This window comes from Alternaria ventricosa (assembly GCF_023758065.1).
Source record: "Alternaria ventricosa strain BMP 2768 chromosome Unknown scaffold_16, whole genome shotgun sequence".
NCBI lineage: Eukaryota > Fungi > Ascomycota > Dothideomycetes > Pleosporales > Pleosporaceae > Alternaria > Alternaria ventricosa.
In genome coordinates, this window is record NW_026055696.1 from 120,098 (window position 1) to 137,093 (window position 16,996).

At 53.6% G+C, this 16,996-nt stretch overlaps 5 protein-coding genes across 5 annotated transcripts; 3 read left to right on the forward strand and 2 right to left on the reverse strand.

Annotated features, from left to right (window-relative positions):
• Window positions 1–95: 95 nt before the first annotated feature.
• J4E93_008226 (uncharacterized protein) lies at window positions 96–2,171 on the forward strand (the record flags this gene model as incomplete). Its single annotated transcript, XM_049346128.1, has 2 exons — window positions 96–882; window positions 1,804–2,171. The coding sequence occupies 2 exons, from the start codon at window positions 96–98 to the stop codon at window positions 2,169–2,171; spliced, it is 1,155 nt and encodes a 384-aa protein (XP_049196529.1).
• A 610-nt stretch (window positions 2,172–2,781) lies between these two features.
• On the forward strand, window positions 2,782–4,125 carry J4E93_008227 (uncharacterized protein; the record flags this gene model as incomplete). The annotated part of the gene is made up of 4 exons (XM_049346129.1): window positions 2,782–2,866; window positions 2,923–3,587; window positions 3,774–3,782; window positions 3,838–4,125. 4 exons carry the CDS (start codon window positions 2,782–2,784, stop codon window positions 4,123–4,125), a joined length of 1,047 nt encoding a protein of 348 aa, XP_049196530.1.
• A 404-nt stretch (window positions 4,126–4,529) lies between these two features.
• Window positions 4,530–5,942, reverse strand: J4E93_008228 (uncharacterized protein; the record flags this gene model as incomplete). Its single annotated transcript, XM_049346130.1, has 1 exon — window positions 4,530–5,942. One exon carries the CDS (start codon window positions 5,940–5,942, stop codon window positions 4,530–4,532), a length of 1,413 nt encoding a protein of 470 aa, XP_049196531.1.
• A 1,619-nt stretch (window positions 5,943–7,561) lies between these two features.
• J4E93_008229 (uncharacterized protein) lies at window positions 7,562–10,232 on the reverse strand (the record flags this gene model as incomplete). Its single annotated transcript, XM_049346131.1, has 2 exons — window positions 7,562–9,982; window positions 10,032–10,232. 2 exons carry the CDS (start codon window positions 10,230–10,232, stop codon window positions 7,562–7,564), a joined length of 2,622 nt encoding a protein of 873 aa, XP_049196532.1.
• A 1,487-nt stretch (window positions 10,233–11,719) lies between these two features.
• Window positions 11,720–15,778, forward strand: J4E93_008230 (uncharacterized protein; the record flags this gene model as incomplete). The annotated part of the gene is made up of 5 exons (XM_049346132.1): window positions 11,720–11,875; window positions 11,932–12,304; window positions 12,358–12,554; window positions 12,608–15,585; window positions 15,640–15,778. The coding sequence occupies 5 exons, from the start codon at window positions 11,720–11,722 to the stop codon at window positions 15,776–15,778; spliced, it is 3,843 nt and encodes a 1,280-aa protein (XP_049196533.1).
• Between the last annotated feature and the right edge of the window lie 1,218 nt (window positions 15,779–16,996).

The following is a 16,996-nucleotide window of genomic DNA, read 5'->3' on the forward strand; positions in this document are numbered from 1 at the left end:
ACCAGTCTGATTTCAACGGCGACGGCTTACCCTCATTCGCTTTTACGCTGACTTTCACACCGCTTCAATCGAGAGCCCCGCGCCCGGCAGTTGCCATGACCTACCACTCAGCCTACCGCGGCATTGCGACGGATGCCAACGGCGAATTTGACCACTTTGTGCGGACAATCGACCCATCACATTTGGAAGGCGGGTATTGGAGGTTCCAGTCTATCGACGATGACCGGCGCGCAATGGCCCGCGGCTTCACAACGCCTGAGCAAGTTCTTCAAGCTGCCGACTCCAGCGAGGATAGGTTCGACGAGATCATTCTAAGATGGGTGAGGGGCGCAAACGATGTAAGCTTCAAGATGGCGATGTCGGGTACGGCGCTTGAGCATCTCCAAACCATCTACGAACTGCGCTCGATGCTTCATCTGCCTATGTCGTCCCGAGGGCAAGTTCCGATATACCCCATCAGCACCAACCCGCGACTTAAGCAGTACTGGGAGGCGAAATACAGAGCCCAACGGCCCACCCCGATCGATCCTGCAATTCAGCTACCGGAACGTCCCATCTCATCTCCAGTAACGCCGGGACCTGTATACTCGACTTCATCGCAAGCTCAGCATGCAGAACCAGCGACACTGAAGTCACCCGTTGGCAGAGTCACCAGAGCACGCAGCGCGAAGCTATCACAAGCAGCGCCACCGAAACCTGCAGTCAAGACCAAAACCGCCAGACCAAGACCCAGTGCTTCCACAGCGCCTACAGCCCAGTCTTCGTCCGCAGCTCCATCATTAGAGAAGACCAAGGTTTCACTTCCTCCTGCCAAAGCGACAAATCAACAGCAGGTTCCCTCCCAAAGTTTCGCAACGCAGCCGTTGACGTCCGCTCAAACCGGTCCGTCTATCAGCGGGAACGTGCCTACGATACCGCGAGCGGCGTTGGAATGGGGATTACAGCCGTCACCGAGACAAGCAACACCAAATCCCAGCAATGGAGTTTCGCAACATAACTGGGTCCACCCGTCCGCTCGCGTATCTGCTGTACCATACTCTCCTTACGCAGCCCCTCCGCAACAGCAAGTCCAGTCCAAGAGCTCTGCAGACCCTTTGCCGAATACTACTGCCTCGATTTCAGGAGCTTCTAATACTTCGAACATACCAATCCGATCTCCGACGAGCGGAAGACAAGATAACCGTTTTGCGGAAACATATCCTGGGTACGTGACACTGAGGGGGGGAGGCGATGATCGAAGGGATGGTCGCAATGCAGGTTCCTCCACCAACAAAGGACACAGACCGATCGCCGCTCCGACAACACCATCCGCTTTCGGTGACGATGATAGCATCATCGGCGTATCAACAAGCCCGCACGCGCTCCACAATGCTTCCTCAAAGATCCCTTCAAAGGGCTCGCAAGAGGTCTCGTTCGATGACCGTTCGAGCCCTCTACAGTTACCAGCAAGCTCCCCAGCGCATTATACCGAAGGTACGAATATCGAAGAGCCAATCGTGGCCGCTGGAGCGTGCGACACGGCAACCAATGGGCAGGCTTATGCTTCTCGGGCGAGACAACAGCCGTCAACCAATGACCTCCGGTCGCTCAGCACCTCAGACGCATCTAAACTGGGTACTAAAGCCGTAGCCGTAGCGGAGAAGCCGTTAGAGACTATTCCCGAACCCTGGGGCAGTTACATGAAAGGCCTTGAACAGCTTCCATGTGTAGATTGCGGAGAAGATGAAGGACACCTGCTGGACTGCAACCTTGGTAGTAAGTACCATAACAGCAACTCTTCAACACGTCACTAACATTGCCTAGACATTATACCTATGCAGAACCTCACCGTCCTCGACTATCGCACCCTTGCCGACGCTGTCGAGCAATTCGATCCTGGCCCATGGACAACCCACTTCGTCCCTCCTGAACCCGAACCTGAAGACGCGGCGACACAAATGAGAGGCATGGCTGCGGTCATACGGAATGAGGATAGCTACAAAGAGGATGTCGAGCTTCACGGACTACCTGATGACCTCATGATGATGTTATGGGCTTTCAAGACTTCGGAAAATGTTCAGGTTATCAATGAGTACGTGGACAACTGCTCAATACTATCGTTATATTTTGACACTGACTTCCGTTCTAGGGATGATTGGGATTCCGGCATCGGCGAGTTCGATATGTGGTGATTGAGATGTGTTGTCATACTCGCATGAGTACAAATCCAGATTGGGGATCATGAAGCAGTAGTTTTGAGGCGAATTGGTTGTCCTGGACTGTAAGTGATGTCGCAGGAAGTGGGACGTGTTGTCGTGAAGAGTGTCACTTTTGCTACTTTCCGACGCGAGAGACCGTCTCATTTACTCGAAAAGCACCATGGGGGTGGGAACTAGAAAAGCCATAAAATGTCTGTATTCCTTTTTTCACCTTCTCAGAATTCTTGGATTTTGCGGTTTAGTCGACGTCGCAACTAGCGGTTGAAGGATCAAAGCCCCGCATCGTGTACCTCGGCAGCCCATCCTGGCCCGCCACGGACGAATCACGACAACAAACACCAGTCAGTTTTCGTGCAACCCTTGCTCTGTATACGTTACCGCTTCAACCGTGAGTTCTCGTCCGTGACATTCGTTGTAGCCTAAAACCCAATGTTATTTCTAGAACTATTTCTGTCATTTTGACACCGACCTCGATTCTGCAGCCTGCGGTCCCTACGCAACGTGTAAGCCAGAACGATACATATCGGAGCAAAATTTACCGCGTCCATTACTGCATGAGATTACTATAATCTCCATCACAACCATGGCCGATTTCGAAACTATCATCAAGGACGCCATTGCAGCGCAAGAAATCCCCGGATGTGCTCTAGCGGCCACAAGTCGTGATGGTACGCAACACATCTTCCCATTACGATATCCTACCCCCAGTACTAACAACCACCAGGCACCTTCACATACTCCAAAGCCTTCGGCCACACCTCAATGAACCCCAGCACAGCCAAACCCATGGACCTCGACACCATAATGTGGGTCGCATCCTGCACCAAACTCATGACTGCCCTCTGCGCCATGCAACTCGTAGAACGCGGTCACATCACCCTAGACGAACCTGTCTACAGCCATATCCCAGAACTGGAAGTATTGAACGTTCTCACCGGGTTCACCGACGCCGGAGTTCCTATTGAGGAAAAGCACACAAAGCCTATTACTCTGAAGCTACTGCTGACGCACTCGAGCGGCCTGACGTACGAGGGCATGCATCCGAAAACGCTAGCCTGGCTGAAGCACCATGGAAAGAAAATGAATGCCTCGCCAACGGTTGTGCAGCGCTTCAATGCGCCACTTGTGTTCCAGCCGGGCGAGAGCTGGGCGTACGGTCCTGGTGTTGATTACGCCGGTTTACTCGTCGAGCGTATCTCCGGTCTCACACTAGAAGAGTACATGAAGAAGAACCTTTGGGGTCCGCTTGGCATCACCGACGTTACGTTCTTCCCCTCCACGCGCCCGGATTTACAGGAGAGGATGGCGGAGATGTCGGGGCGGGGTGAGGATGGGAAATTAAGTGTTCATGAGGGGACGATGCCGTATGTGGATGAGAAGGGCGAGGAGGTGACGGGTTGTATGGGTGGACAGGGGAGCTTTACGTGCGCGAAAGAGTATATCAAGGTGTTGAAGGGGGTGTTGGATTGTGATGAGGGAGGTGAGGGGAGGGTGTTGAGTAAAGAGAGTTTGGAAGTGTTTTTTAAGCCGCAGTTGGGTGAGGGGAGTCGCGCGATGTTAAATGCTATGTTGCAGGATGATGCGGTAAGTCGATCTTTTGCTGTGCTATCGCAGGATGGTTCGGCTAACGTAATCACAGACGAACAACGCAATGGGCGGTACACACAAACACGTAGCCAAAGACTACGCTCTCGGCGGCCTGATCATGATGGACGACGCGCCCGATGGCAAGAAGGCAGGGACGATGCTCTGGGGCGGCTATCCCAATCTCATCTGGTGGATTGACCGTAAGACTGGACTTGCTGGCGTGTACGCCGGGCAGGTTGTACCGCCTGGAGACCTGATTTGCGGGCGCTTGATGAGGAAGTGGGAGGAAGGCTGTTATGGGTTGTTTGAGAAGCATAGAGAAAGTAAGTCGAAGCTTTGAATGTGCTGGTGCAAGGGCACGAGAGGCAAGGTGGATATGCTGACTTGTGAGAAGAGGTGTAGACGCGAAGATGTGAAAAGGTCGGGGCAGATGTTACGGTCACGCGGTGCAGAAGGGAAGAGACTATGGGTTTAATGGGTATATTCTTCTATCAATGCCCTTGCTCATGCTCATCCGATGCTCAGCGGTGATGCGATGTGAGCGTTCCGTAATCATATCCATCTCCATGCAACTCCATGTCCATCTCAAACCCAGTAGCACCATCAAGGTCCATACTGACCTAACACCCAATGAGTCCGTCATTCCAAGCCAGTAAGCTCTTCGCAACCGCGCCATCAAGGCAACAAAAGAAAGAAAAGTAGATATATGACCCGATACCATCCAACGCCGACTACAGAAAGCATCTAGCGACGACGACCAGCAGCCTGAAGCTCAGCATTGCGCTTGAGAGCCTCCATCTGACGAAGACGACCATAGTCGCTAGCGGGAGTGGGGGTCTGACCGATACCGCGACGGGCATTGAGCATGGCGGCGGCGTCGGAGAAATCGGTGTTGTTGGTGACAGGAGAGACGGACTGAACTGCTGGAGCCGGGTCACCGATGACGCCGTTGCCACAAGGACCGCCGAGACCGCGACCTGAGTTGAAACCTTGATGGGCTGGATGAGACACATCGCCGAGGTTGAACTCGAACTCTGGCATGTCGAGCGTGAAATCGGGGATGTCGAACTGGAAGTCGGAGGCGAAAGAGGAGGTGTCTTTGTTGAGGCAGTAGTCCATGTTGACGGCGTCGTTGCCCAATGACTGGTATGTGTTGTTGATGTCGACGTTGTTGGTGCCGACGTTGTTGATGTCGAAGTTGTTGATGTCGACGTTGTTGACGTTGGAGTTGGACATGGGAGAACTGGTGGTAGACATCTGCGCCTTCTGAGCTGCCATGAGAGCGCGGTACTTGGCGGCGTCCTCGGCGTCAGAGTCGCGGGTGGTGATAGCAGTAGCCGGGCTGCTGAGGAATGCAGTGGGGCTTGAAGGTGTGATGGTGAGGCTGTTACGCTGTGTCTCTGGAGAAGAGGTAGAGGTGCCCATGAGCTTTGCGCCGCTGTCGCCGGTGCCGAAGACGTCCTCGCCGATCATCTCGAAGTCAGGAGGGGGAAGTAGGGCGCCAGGCTCGCCGATCTTGATACCGGTGCTGGGATCGATGCCTTGGAGAAGAGGAAGGAGAAGACGGCCTTTCTCTTCTTGACTGAGCTGAGACCAAGGGAGGTGGTAGAGCTCTCCAACACAGCGAACGGGTCCGGAGGGTGCAGAGACGGTGCGCTTGTGAGCCTTCGCAGGCTTCTTGGGCTTGGTGACCTTGGCGGCCTTCTCCTTGGGAGCCTTTGGAGCTCTGGGCTTGGGCGGAGCTTTCACCTTGACAACCTTGGGCTTGGGAGGAGCCTTGGGCTTGGTCTCGCGAGGTTTGGCGGGGGCCTTGGTCTTCTTGGCCGGGGTTACCGGCGGAGCTGGGTTCATGAGAGGCGCCCACATCGCCTCAATAGGCCCTGGAGCGGCAGGCAAAGAGGAGGCGGCGAGGTTCTCAGTGGCCCTGCGGAGAGCACACGTCGACGAGTCAGCATCTTGTATATGCCTGACCTCACCCAGGAAGTCACCGCCAGCAGGCCCAAACGACATATCGGCGGCAAACTCCCCAGCGTTGAAGCCGTAGTCGAAGTTGAGAGCGACGTCGTCGCCAGAGGTCTCGACGGACGGCAGAGGGATGTCCTTGAGGAAGTCGTCGTTGCAGAACGCGCTGAAGTCGAAGTCCATATTGTTGGACATGATGAATACGTAGGGTTGAAAGAAGTGAGAATGTAGTCGCTGAGAAGCTTGAAGACAATCACGAAGTAAAGTGTAGGATAGTGTAAGAGAGACGAATAGAAATTGATTTTGACAGCCACAAGGTGAGCTCTGTGGGAGAAAGGCTCGGCGTCGTTATCTAAGCAATAGAGGAGGCTGGTTAGAGAGTCTGTGAGCATGAAGGTAGATAAATACCGCACCTTTTCCTGCATCTTCTGCGGTGCAGGTGGTGGTGGTGGATACTTTAGTTACCCGATTCGGCGTCGCATACTGAGGCGGCGGCAGGCTATTGGTCCAGCCTCTTGGGGAACTGGCGTTCTCGCCGGGATCTGTCGTCGATTTGCGGAGGTTCGGGGGTTGGGGTCGAAAAGTTGTGTTTCAGGTCTCCTTCACTTTTTGCGCAGCAGCGCCTGACTGGCTCGGTAAAGGCTCAATAACGCGACAATAGCAAGAAAGACGAGAGAGAAGGCAGCAGATAGTTCTTGTGCGACTGGAGACGTCATATCGATTCAGGACGTTGTTTGATGTGACGGCCGCGTTGGGGTGGGAAGGTGAAGGGGCGCCGATGGATGAACAGATGGCGAGCGCGATATCCCAACACAACATATTGGCTAGAGACGTTGAGACACTGAGCTTGATAGCATGTAACAGATTGTGTGGGTGGTACCTTTGGATGCCTTTGAGCAACTTGTGCGTCATCGCGTCTCAGTGAGCCAGGCCGGCGCTGATACACGCGAGGGCAGCATCCCGCATAGGCGTCGTGAGAGCCTCGGCGCTGCGACCAAAGGCCTCCCAATGCGTTGACGTTGAGTAAGACAGCCATTAGTATGATTTGTGTTATATGTTTGCATTGATGGTGCCTTCTCCGTACTTCGGACACTGCTAGTGGGACCGTTTGGTGAGAGCCGTGGCGATGACGTCACTGATCACGACACCCGGACACCGGGCGCGAAACTCGACCGCGGCTCTGAGATGACTTAGTTAGCTTCCATCGTCCACATGCTAATTGCGAAAGAGAAAACATCGCGGGTAACGATGGATGCGGTCGTGTCGACGTACAAACCTTGCGAATTGCGTGTGCGTGGTGGTTTGCGCGGGCTGTTGCCGACTTATATAACAGAAGCACCCGCCGAGGATGAGAGAAGCTACTGAACAGCCATATATTCACAACGTTAATTGGTATATAAGAATGACAATAGCTACCGAAGATGGAGTGACGTTGGCTTGTCAAACGCCAATCATGCGTGTCATCCTGCAGATTGCTGGGCGCGCCGCGAAGGATCTAGCGCGAACATGAACGGAACCCAAATGCCACCTCGCATGTCATCCTTCCTGCATCATCGCATCTCTCTTTCCATCTCCTCCGGCGCCCGCGCATCTCACTCATTGAGCATCTTCGACCCTTACTCGTCCTCTGCCCGTGTGCACTTTACTCTCACGATGGGGTAGTCTCATTTAGGAATTACAGACTGATTGTCGCGCCTGCCACCTTCCTTGGCCTGCATGGCCAGCAGACCAGCACGGCCTCGTCTTCCATTGTCGCCACACGATGATGCGACCGTTGATCTTCAGCTTCTTTATCGCATTGTACCACTAGGCGCTTAGTCGTCTCCAATCCTGAGGTATTCCGTGGCCCAGTGGCTCCTGACCTCCTCGTCCATGCCCTCCCACGCTTCACGCGTCATCCTTCCATCAATCTGCTGCCACGACGATTGATATTCTGGTATCTGCGATACTTCGACGAGGCGGCTCCGCGCAACCCGGCGTACCACTTGACGTTTCGCCTTCCGTGCCTGCGTTGGGATTGACGTTCGGTCGTCGCGTTCGGGGGTGATGGGACTGTGCGTTCGTCTGCTCGATGCGCGCGTCAGCAACGGCGTCCTTGAATCCGACGCATTGTCCGGTACATTGTTGTGAGCATCGGACGTGGTGGCGAAGTCGGCGTTCCGTGGCGCGTACGTGTTGCTCACTGAGGATCGCGCAGAGCCAGCGCTACCCTGACTCGCGTTGTGATCGCCAGCCTCAATGCGCATCGCAGCCTGCTCCTCGAAGAGTGGCGCTACCATCTTTGACAACCACACTTTACCCGCAATGTAGATGGGGTACCATCCCTGTGGTCTCAGTGCTTTCAACGCGGCTTCAGTAGGCGACAAACACACTCCGGACGTAGAGTCGTAGTAGGTCGCAGAGATCAGCTCCGGCGGAACACCCTGAAGCCCATGTGCCATAGCAAATGCCAGCGTCTTCCGATCATGGACCTCGGGGTTGGCGGACGGAGCCGGCTCGACGAAATGTTGCTCACCCTTCTCCGCTTTGAGGGCGGCGATCTCGTTGTGCAAGCGCTCGGTCGTTAGGACGGCTTCGTTGAAGAAGAGGTGGTACCAATAATTTACGTCGCTGTTCGCGATCATAACGTCGCTCTCGCACTTATCGACGATGGTCTTGCTCCACTGCTCGATCTCCTGGAGTTTATCCTGTAGCTGCGCGTTTGTGTCGATGAGGCTCTGGCTTGTTGCGGCGGTCCCGCTCACCAGATTCAGCAGCTCGCACTGGTCTTGCTCACCGAGAGCACCTAGACGGCTTTTGGCTACCTTGCGGAGCATGTTCAGCTCGTGCATCATCGCTTCTGTGCTTTTGCCAAGCTTGCTATGGGACTTCTCCTCCTCAATAAGCTTGGCTTCTAAGACGTCATGTTCGATGGAGACTTTGAGGTGATCGCTGTCAAGCTTATCAAGCTTGGCTTGCACATCCAACTTCTCGTCACGCTCGGCTTGGAGAGAGTTGCGCAGTTGCTCATTTTCGAGATCGATCGCATCGAGAGCTGCACAATGAGCGCCGGGTACAACATTGCCATGCTGTACTTGTTCGAGTTGTTTGGCCAAGTCCCGGATTTGGTCCTTCTTCAGCGCCAGTTTGTCATCGAGCAGATGTACATTCTTCTGGGAGCGGTTCAACTCCGCCCGCATGTCCTGTTCGGCCTCTCGGTGTCGCGTGACGTTCGTCTCGGTATTTTGGATTGTATCGAGCAGGTTTTCGTCGTGCGTCCTCAATCGCTGCACTTCCGCCCGAAGATCCGCTGCTTCTTCTTTACCAGCAACATCTGCCTCCAACACACGCCGAAGCTCACTTCCGGTTGGGAACTTCTGGAGTAGCATCTGCGACATGGTTTCGTGCTCTTTCTCGAACTGCTGGTTTCGAGCCTTGAGGCTGATGATGGTCTCCTCTTGCTGAGACATGGCGTCGTAGTATTCAGCTACTATACGACTGTTCTTCATCTCCAATACTTCGTTCTTGCTTTTCAGATCGTCAATCTTGACCCTGTTTGTCTTGAGAATCTTCCTCTTCTCAAGATTGGCCTTCCTCTTTATGTCTTCACGCTCAGCGGTCACCTTTTCGACCGTCTTCTGGAACGTGGAATCTTTCCGCAGGCATTCTTGGTGCCACTTCTCGGTTTCTTCACGCTGGTCTGCGATGGCCAGGTCGTGATCTGCCTTCAACGTCGCCGTTTCCAGATCCTTGGCCTTGATCTCCGCTTGGTGCTTCTCAGTCGCCTCAACGAAACGGTCCTGCAGGTCTCTGTTCGTCTCTTCAAGCTGTTGGCAATAGGCTTCCATGTCGGCGACTTCCTGGGACCATTCATCTACCAATCGCTTGTCGTTCAGGCGCTGCTCCCGCTGCTCGGCGTACTTCTGCTTGAGGGCTTGGTATTGAGCGTCTTTTGCGTCGCGGAGATCGTCTTGTAAATTCCCATACCGCCCGCCAGTGACCATCAATGCCTGACAAAGCTTCCGTGCGGTCTTGCCATCGTCGCTACCAGAGTGCGAAGTACGATCAGTGTCGGGGCTCGCGCCGCATTCGTCGTCGCTGTCCGGCCCAGAACTCGACTTTGCGCTGCCGCTGGGGGAGCTGGTTGTCGAATTCGAGGATGCTGCCATATCGTGTGCAAGTCGTGCCTTCCGCCAGGTGTCTTCGGTTGCGGCGTTGATGCATAGCGCAATGTTCTTGCTCAGCGCAATGTCCTTCTATGTCTCGTTAGTCTTATTGCTCGTTTGTGTTTGCGTCAGGACATACGTGGAACGAAGCGTCCGTCTCAGTCGAACGCGCACTGAGCAGTGTCTTGATCTTAGTCAGCCTCTTCTGGTACACAGTGTTCACCACGTCACCATCGATGCGCGCGACTTCGGACAATGACCGGGTGCGCATCATCTTCTCGCGGCTGGCCTCGGCCGGAATAGCGGGTTGCTGTTGGGTCTCCATGTCGGGCGCGCCCATGTTGGTGGTGGTCGAGCTGCTTGCGGAAGCGATCTCTTTGGTGGTCGGCGCGCTCAACATGGCGAGTTCAGGTGTGGCCAGGGGAAGGAGAGTGATTGAGTGGGGGTCTACGCCAGAGTTGAGTGAGCCTGCTGGTTTATGCGATGGATAGAGCAGACCTGGAAAGAGAAAGGAGAGTTGCTATGGTCATTCACGCGTTGCGCAGCGCACATGACGTAGGCGTACGACTATCGCAAGATTCACTGAGTTGTTACACTTTGGGTCAAAACACGCTGACAAGACCTGATAGGGCCAGTCACGGGGTGCATTATATGACAGTAAGGAGTATCTGCACAGCAGACTACTTGGACGTCACTGTGAAGAGACTGGACTCCACACGGTCGTATCGCTGTTTCGACCATATACTTTACATGTCAAGATTCGTGCGACCCTCCACTGCCAGCTCGCGATTGTATGTCGCTGAGAAGACTGATGTTACTATGCCAGCGGCGCTCACGAGAGTCCTACATCCCATCATGATTCCACGGCTCTTTTTGGAAGGGTTCATTACTTTAGCGACCACAAACGTTTGTACGTCAAGAGCATCATCTGAAGTCTGGCGGATGCGAACAATGCCTGAGACCTGTTGTCTTCATTTGGATGTGACAATGTGTCCACTGCCAGACTGTCTTTGTCTTTGTCTGAGCGAGACTGAATAGAGGTATACATCGACGCAAGCTCATACATTAATTTCTCTATCGTCAGGATTACACAAATGCTTCAATAGTCCCGAAGCGGCTCATGTGAAGGTTGCGGTATCATTTCTAGATGCCATGTATCTTAATGTAGGCTGCAGACCTGTTCGGCTTCTTCCATGTATGAGATAGAGGCTCTGGAAATCATCGTGATCAGCTTCGTTGAAGACCCAACCAACCATATCAAAACTCATCTTGAGCGCTGCTGAAAAGCCACGACGGATGGAAAGAAACTGCGGGACCAAGCGCGGAAGTCAGAAGAAGACAAGTGTGCGAGAATACGAAGACACGGCGAACGCTGTACGCAGCCCCGACGTCCGTGATTCAGTCCCCGGTGGCGCTAGTCCCAATGCCGCCTAGCACATCCCTTTTGACAGTCGCGACTCCAGTAATCTCTCCTCGCTAGTGACGAAGACGTTACACCAGCAAGCCCTCCCTAACAGCAATGATACAGGTGTCCACACGCAGGTTGTTACTCGCGGCTCATATCGATCGGTTTTGATGATGCCTGAATGTCATGACGTCGTGTTTCTGCGGCTGATGGGCGCCGCCTTGGCAACGCCGGAGGCCTTGACGTCCGGGGCGCGAGACGCCCGTGGACGCGACGCTATAGACACGCTCTAGGCTTGCTTATCTCATGCAACATACAACACGTCCTGCCTGCTGCGTTGATGCGCGTATGTTGCTCGCACTTTGTCAACGATGATGGACACCCGTGACGCGCCGTCGGTGACTACTCATAGCTCGAACACCATGCAGGAGACAGCAGATCGACCACCTGTCGCGATCGATGTTTCTGGCAACGCAGACCCAGAAAAGCAAGTCGATGTTGAGGATGGGAAGTCAAGCAACGGATCCAACGAGAAAGAGACGAAAGATGAGAAAGAGGGCAGCCTGAAGGACTATTTTGTAAGTCAAACATCAGTACAGACACAATGAAAACAGGCTAATGTCTTTGCTCGCAGCGTATCTTTACATATGCCAGCACAGCCGATCGCATACTGTTTGGTCTTGGACTCACAGGTGCCGTCGTCGTTGGTGCCGCGCTCCCCTTGATGACTCTTGTCTTTGGACAGTCCACAGCCGAGTTCAATCAACAAGCGACCGGCCAAGATAGCTCGAACTTTACCAGCAACATCGACAACTTGGTACTCTATTTTGTTTACCTCTTTGTCGCTCGCTTCGTTATTGGGTATTTGGGCACTCTGTGCATCTGCATCGCGGCAGCAAGGACGACATGCGCGTTGCGAGAGGACTTTCTGGACAAGTTGCTCCGTCAAGATGTGGCGCTTTTCGACAAAGATGGCAGCGGATCTGCCGCGACTCAGGTGACTACCAGTGAGCAGCCTACCTCAAGTACCCAGGTACACAATGCTGACACCGCGGCCTAGATGGCAACAGGATCAATCAAGGCACCGCGGAAAAGCTATTCACATGCGTCCAAGGCATCTCACTCTTCTTCTCCGGCTTCATCGTGGCAATCGCTGTTCAATGGAAGCTTGCTCTTATTGTGATGAGCATCATACCTGCCATCTTTCTCATCACCGGTGTGTGTATCGGCATGGATGCGCCCATCGAAGCTAGAGTGGTCAGTACCAGTGCCTACATGTCTCGTTGTACTGAACTAACAACTTGCATCAGACCAAGATCTATTCACAAGCTGGCACCCTGGCACAAGATGCGATCAGCTCGATCAGAACCATCCATGCCTTCGGCGCTCACCAGAAGATTGTTGACGGATACGAGACTTACCTCCAGAAGGCGCATAAGGAGGGCAATAAGAAGTCCGTCATTTATGGCGTGCTCTTCTCCGGCCAAACATTCCTAGTCATGTCAGGTACTTCGCTAGCCTTCTGGCAAGGATTTCGCATGTTCCAGAGTGGAGAGATTGGCGACGTGGGCACAGTCTTCACCGTCGTTCTGAGTGTCGTGCTCGGTGCCACTGCAACATTGCTCATCTTCCCGCAGATCCAGGCTTTCACGAATGCCTCCTCGGCGGCAGGCGAGTTGTTCTCCATCATCGACAGACCATCAGCACTCGATCCACTCTCGGTAGAAGGCATGCAGCCATCCGACTGCGACGGGGAAATTATCATCAACGATCTACGGTTCGCCTATCCTGCTCGACCCAGCGCCCAAGTTCTGAAAGGGCTGAGTCTCTCGATCCCAGCGGGAAAGACAACCGCCCTTGTTGGGCCCAGTGGATGTGGTAAATCGACCTTGGTCGGTTTGCTTGAGCGATGGTACCAACCCGCTACTGGTCAGATACTGCTTGATGGCCGAGACATCTCCGAATACAACACGAAATGGTTGCGGTCCAACATTCGCCTCATTCAGCAAGAACCCACCCTGTTCCAAGGTACGATCTTCGAGAACATCATCAAGGGCCTCGTAGGAGATCAAAGGGATTTACCCGCGGAAGCGCAAATGCAACTCGTGCAGGAAGCGTGTAAGAACAGCAACGCGCATGACTTTATCGAGGCGCTACCGGAAGGCTACCATACCCAAGTTGGAGAGCGAGCAAGTATGTTGAGCGGTGGCCAACGACAGCGCATTGCCATCGCTCGAAGCATCATCTCGAACCCCAGGATCTTGTTGTTCGACGAAGCGACTAGTGCCCTGGACCCTCGCGCTGAGAAGGTCGTGCAGAGTGCACTCAACCGCGTTTCGATCAACAAGACCACGCTGATCATTGCCCATAAGCTTGCCACTGTGATGGCGGCCGACAACATCATCGTCATGAAAGAAGGTCAGATCTACGAGCAGGGTACCCATCACGAACTTCTCGAGAGTGATGGTCTTTATGCAGCCATGGTGCGCGCACAAGATCTTGGTACGAAGGCCAACAACGAGGACATTGAAAAAGAGCTGCTGGAAACTGCAGATGTCGAAGACGCCCTGGACAGCAAAGCCCCGATGCGACGAATGCAATCGCAGTACAGCAACACGGATCTCGAGCGCGAAATCGAGCAACTTGCTGCTGGAACCCTGGGTTACTCTCTCATCAAATGCATATGGATCATGCTGAAGGAGAACCTCGATCTCTGGGTCTGGTATACCGCCACCATCATTGGGGGCATTATCGGCGGCGGAACCTACCCAGCTCAGGCTATCATCTTCTCTCGTCTCGTTCGGGTGTTCACACTGCAGGGGTCTGAGGCACAAGATCAAGCCAACTTCTGGGCCCTCATGTTCTTTGTACTGGCTCTCGCGAACCTCTTCGCATACTTTATGATCGGCCTTGCATGCAACAACATTGGACAGGCAATGACCCATCGCTATCGAAGGGAGATGATCGAACGCATCATCAGCTTTGACCAGGAGTTCTTCGACCGCCCAGAGAACTCGTCTGGCGCGTTGACCTCAAAGCTATCATCTGCACCGACAGCATTGCAGGAGTTGATGTCTGCGAACTTGGGTCTTATGTTCAACATCTTGGTCAATATCACGGCGAGTAGTGCGCTTGGCATAGCGTACGGCTGGAGGCTTGGACTCACGCTGGTATTCGGCGGGCTAACCATCATTGTCGCTGCCGGCTACTATCGCATTCGACTGGACCAGAAGCTCGAGAGTGCCACAGAGGAACAGTTCTCTGGCAGCGCGGGTTTGGCTACGGAAGCCGTCACCTCCATACGAACGGTCAGCATGCTGACTCTCGAAACCTCGATCATGCGGCAATACAGCGACACACTCCGGGCTATCACGAGCAAAGTCGTCAAGAATTTAACCTTTGCGCTGATCCCATACGCGCTTTCGCAGTCCGCTGACTTCTTGGTCATGGCTCTAGGCTTCTGGTACGGATCGCGACTGATTGCGAAGGGCGAGTACACTACGTCGCAGTTCTTTGTGATTTTTATCGCCATTGTCTTCGGAGGTCAGGGCGTCGCGCAATTCTTCATGTACAGCACCTCAATCACAAAGGCGGAAGGGGCTGCAAACTACATCTTGTGGCTGCGGACAGTCAAACCGACCATATGCGAATCCGATGAAACCGACGGGAAGGGGCCGCCATCTGATGGCACCATCGCCATGGAAGACGTCGAGTTCAGATACAAGCAGCGCAACGCATTCCGGGTGCTGAGGGGTATCTCCATGAAGATCGAACCTGGCAAATTTGCTGCTTTTGTTGGCCCTTCAGGTTGTGGCAAGAGTACAGTCGTGTCTCTGCTGCTACGCTTCTACGACCCGATATCCGGACGCATCACATTGGATGATCAGGATATCTCGCTCATGTCTCCCCAGCTCTACCGCCGTTACATGTCGCTGGTCCAACAGGAGCCACCACTCTACCTTGGCTCTGTACGAGAGAATATTGCCCTTGGTCTCCAACACAAGCCTTCCGACGCCGAGATTCAAGAAGCCTGTCGCCAAGCCAATGTCCTCGAGTTCGTCGCTTCGTTACCCGAAGGTCTAGAAACACCTTGTGGATCTAAGGGCTTGCAGTTCTCCGGCGGGCAAAGACAGCGCATCGCGATTGCCAGGGCGCTCATTCGCCAGCCACGATTGCTGCTGTTGGACGAAGCAACATCAGCGTTGGATACTCAGAGTGAAAGGATCGTGCAGAAAGCACTCGATGAGGCTGCGATGTCGAGGACGACGATTGCCGTCGCGCATAGGCTGTGAGTACATCCATGTGGAGATACAAGATGATCGATCAATGACATTGCATACAGGAGCACGATTCGACACGCAGATGTTATCTTCGTTATGGAAGATGGTATTATCGCCGAAATGGGTACTCATGAGGAACTGCAAAGATTAAGAGGAAGGTATTTCGCTACGTGCTTGGCGCAGTCGCTCGACCAAGCATGATTTGATACTTATAATACGAGACTTTTCAACGCATGCAGACGTCGCGATACACGTGAGGTCAGACTGTCTAAGGCCATTGTAATTGGCCGACGCGGTCGTTCTCTTTGACGAGAGCTAATTCGCATGTTCAGACCTACTAGTCCGCTCCCGTTTCTACACAGTCGCCTCGCCTCGCCTAGTGTTTTGCTGATCACAGCAAGCGTTCAGTGGTCGGGAGTATTACCATACATCAAGCTGGCACCTACATTGACTGCCATAGTTACTCTCACAGAGCACTCAACGACATGTCTTCCTCAACCAGGAACTCCGAGCTTTCGCTGCTCGCCATCCCAACCAATGATCGGCCATCCTTCGGGGAGAGTTGCGAACGGAGGCAGTGTGTACCGACCATCGCAAGCGCCACTAGTGCACTTCAGGTTGCACAACCCAAGCATTTTGCAATAGCACACACTCGCATTGGGGCAGTAAATAGGGTCTTGCCCAAATATTACTACAAGAATTAGTACACTGGGAACTCCATGGTCAAGGTGGGGTATCTTACTATGCCAGGAATACTCCATAATCCTTCCACTGATTGAGTCTTCCAATGTTGTCTTCAGCAACAAATCTCGAATGCGCTCGTAGTATTCAATTGGATGTTCCTGTATCTTTTCCTTCGTAACAGCGAATTGCGCGCAGCAAGAAACACCAACTTCCCTTGGAACGGCGCGACCCGGGAACAGCTCTTCGAAAGCTTGCTTGTAGAAATGCCCTGCGTGAGTCCGAGGCAGGGCCGGGTCTTTCGCATCTTCGAACGGGCGGATCTCTACCCGGCAACCCAGAACCCATACACATCGTAGATTGAGATACCCTTTTTCCTGTAGGTAGGGAAAGCGAAACTTTCGCAGGATCGACAGACCGTCATAGTCGGGATCGTCGTTGTGCCATTGGTATCTCTCCGCGTGGAGAAAGAGAATGTTTGCTGGCAATTTGTGGTAGTTGTCGATGATGAAGCTATTTCAGAGTCAGTCCTTGCATGGCAAACGACATAATCGCGTAGGGTTGTATTCGTACGAAAGATACACCATCGATTCACGACCCTTGTTCAACGGTACCGTGAGCTCGGCGGTTGGCTCGTCCACTACATAGACATATTTGCGCCACTCTGGAAGCTCATCGTAGAACCAAGACGTGTTCTCATGCTTCGTGGACGCGATGACTAGGACCTTGTCGAACGGG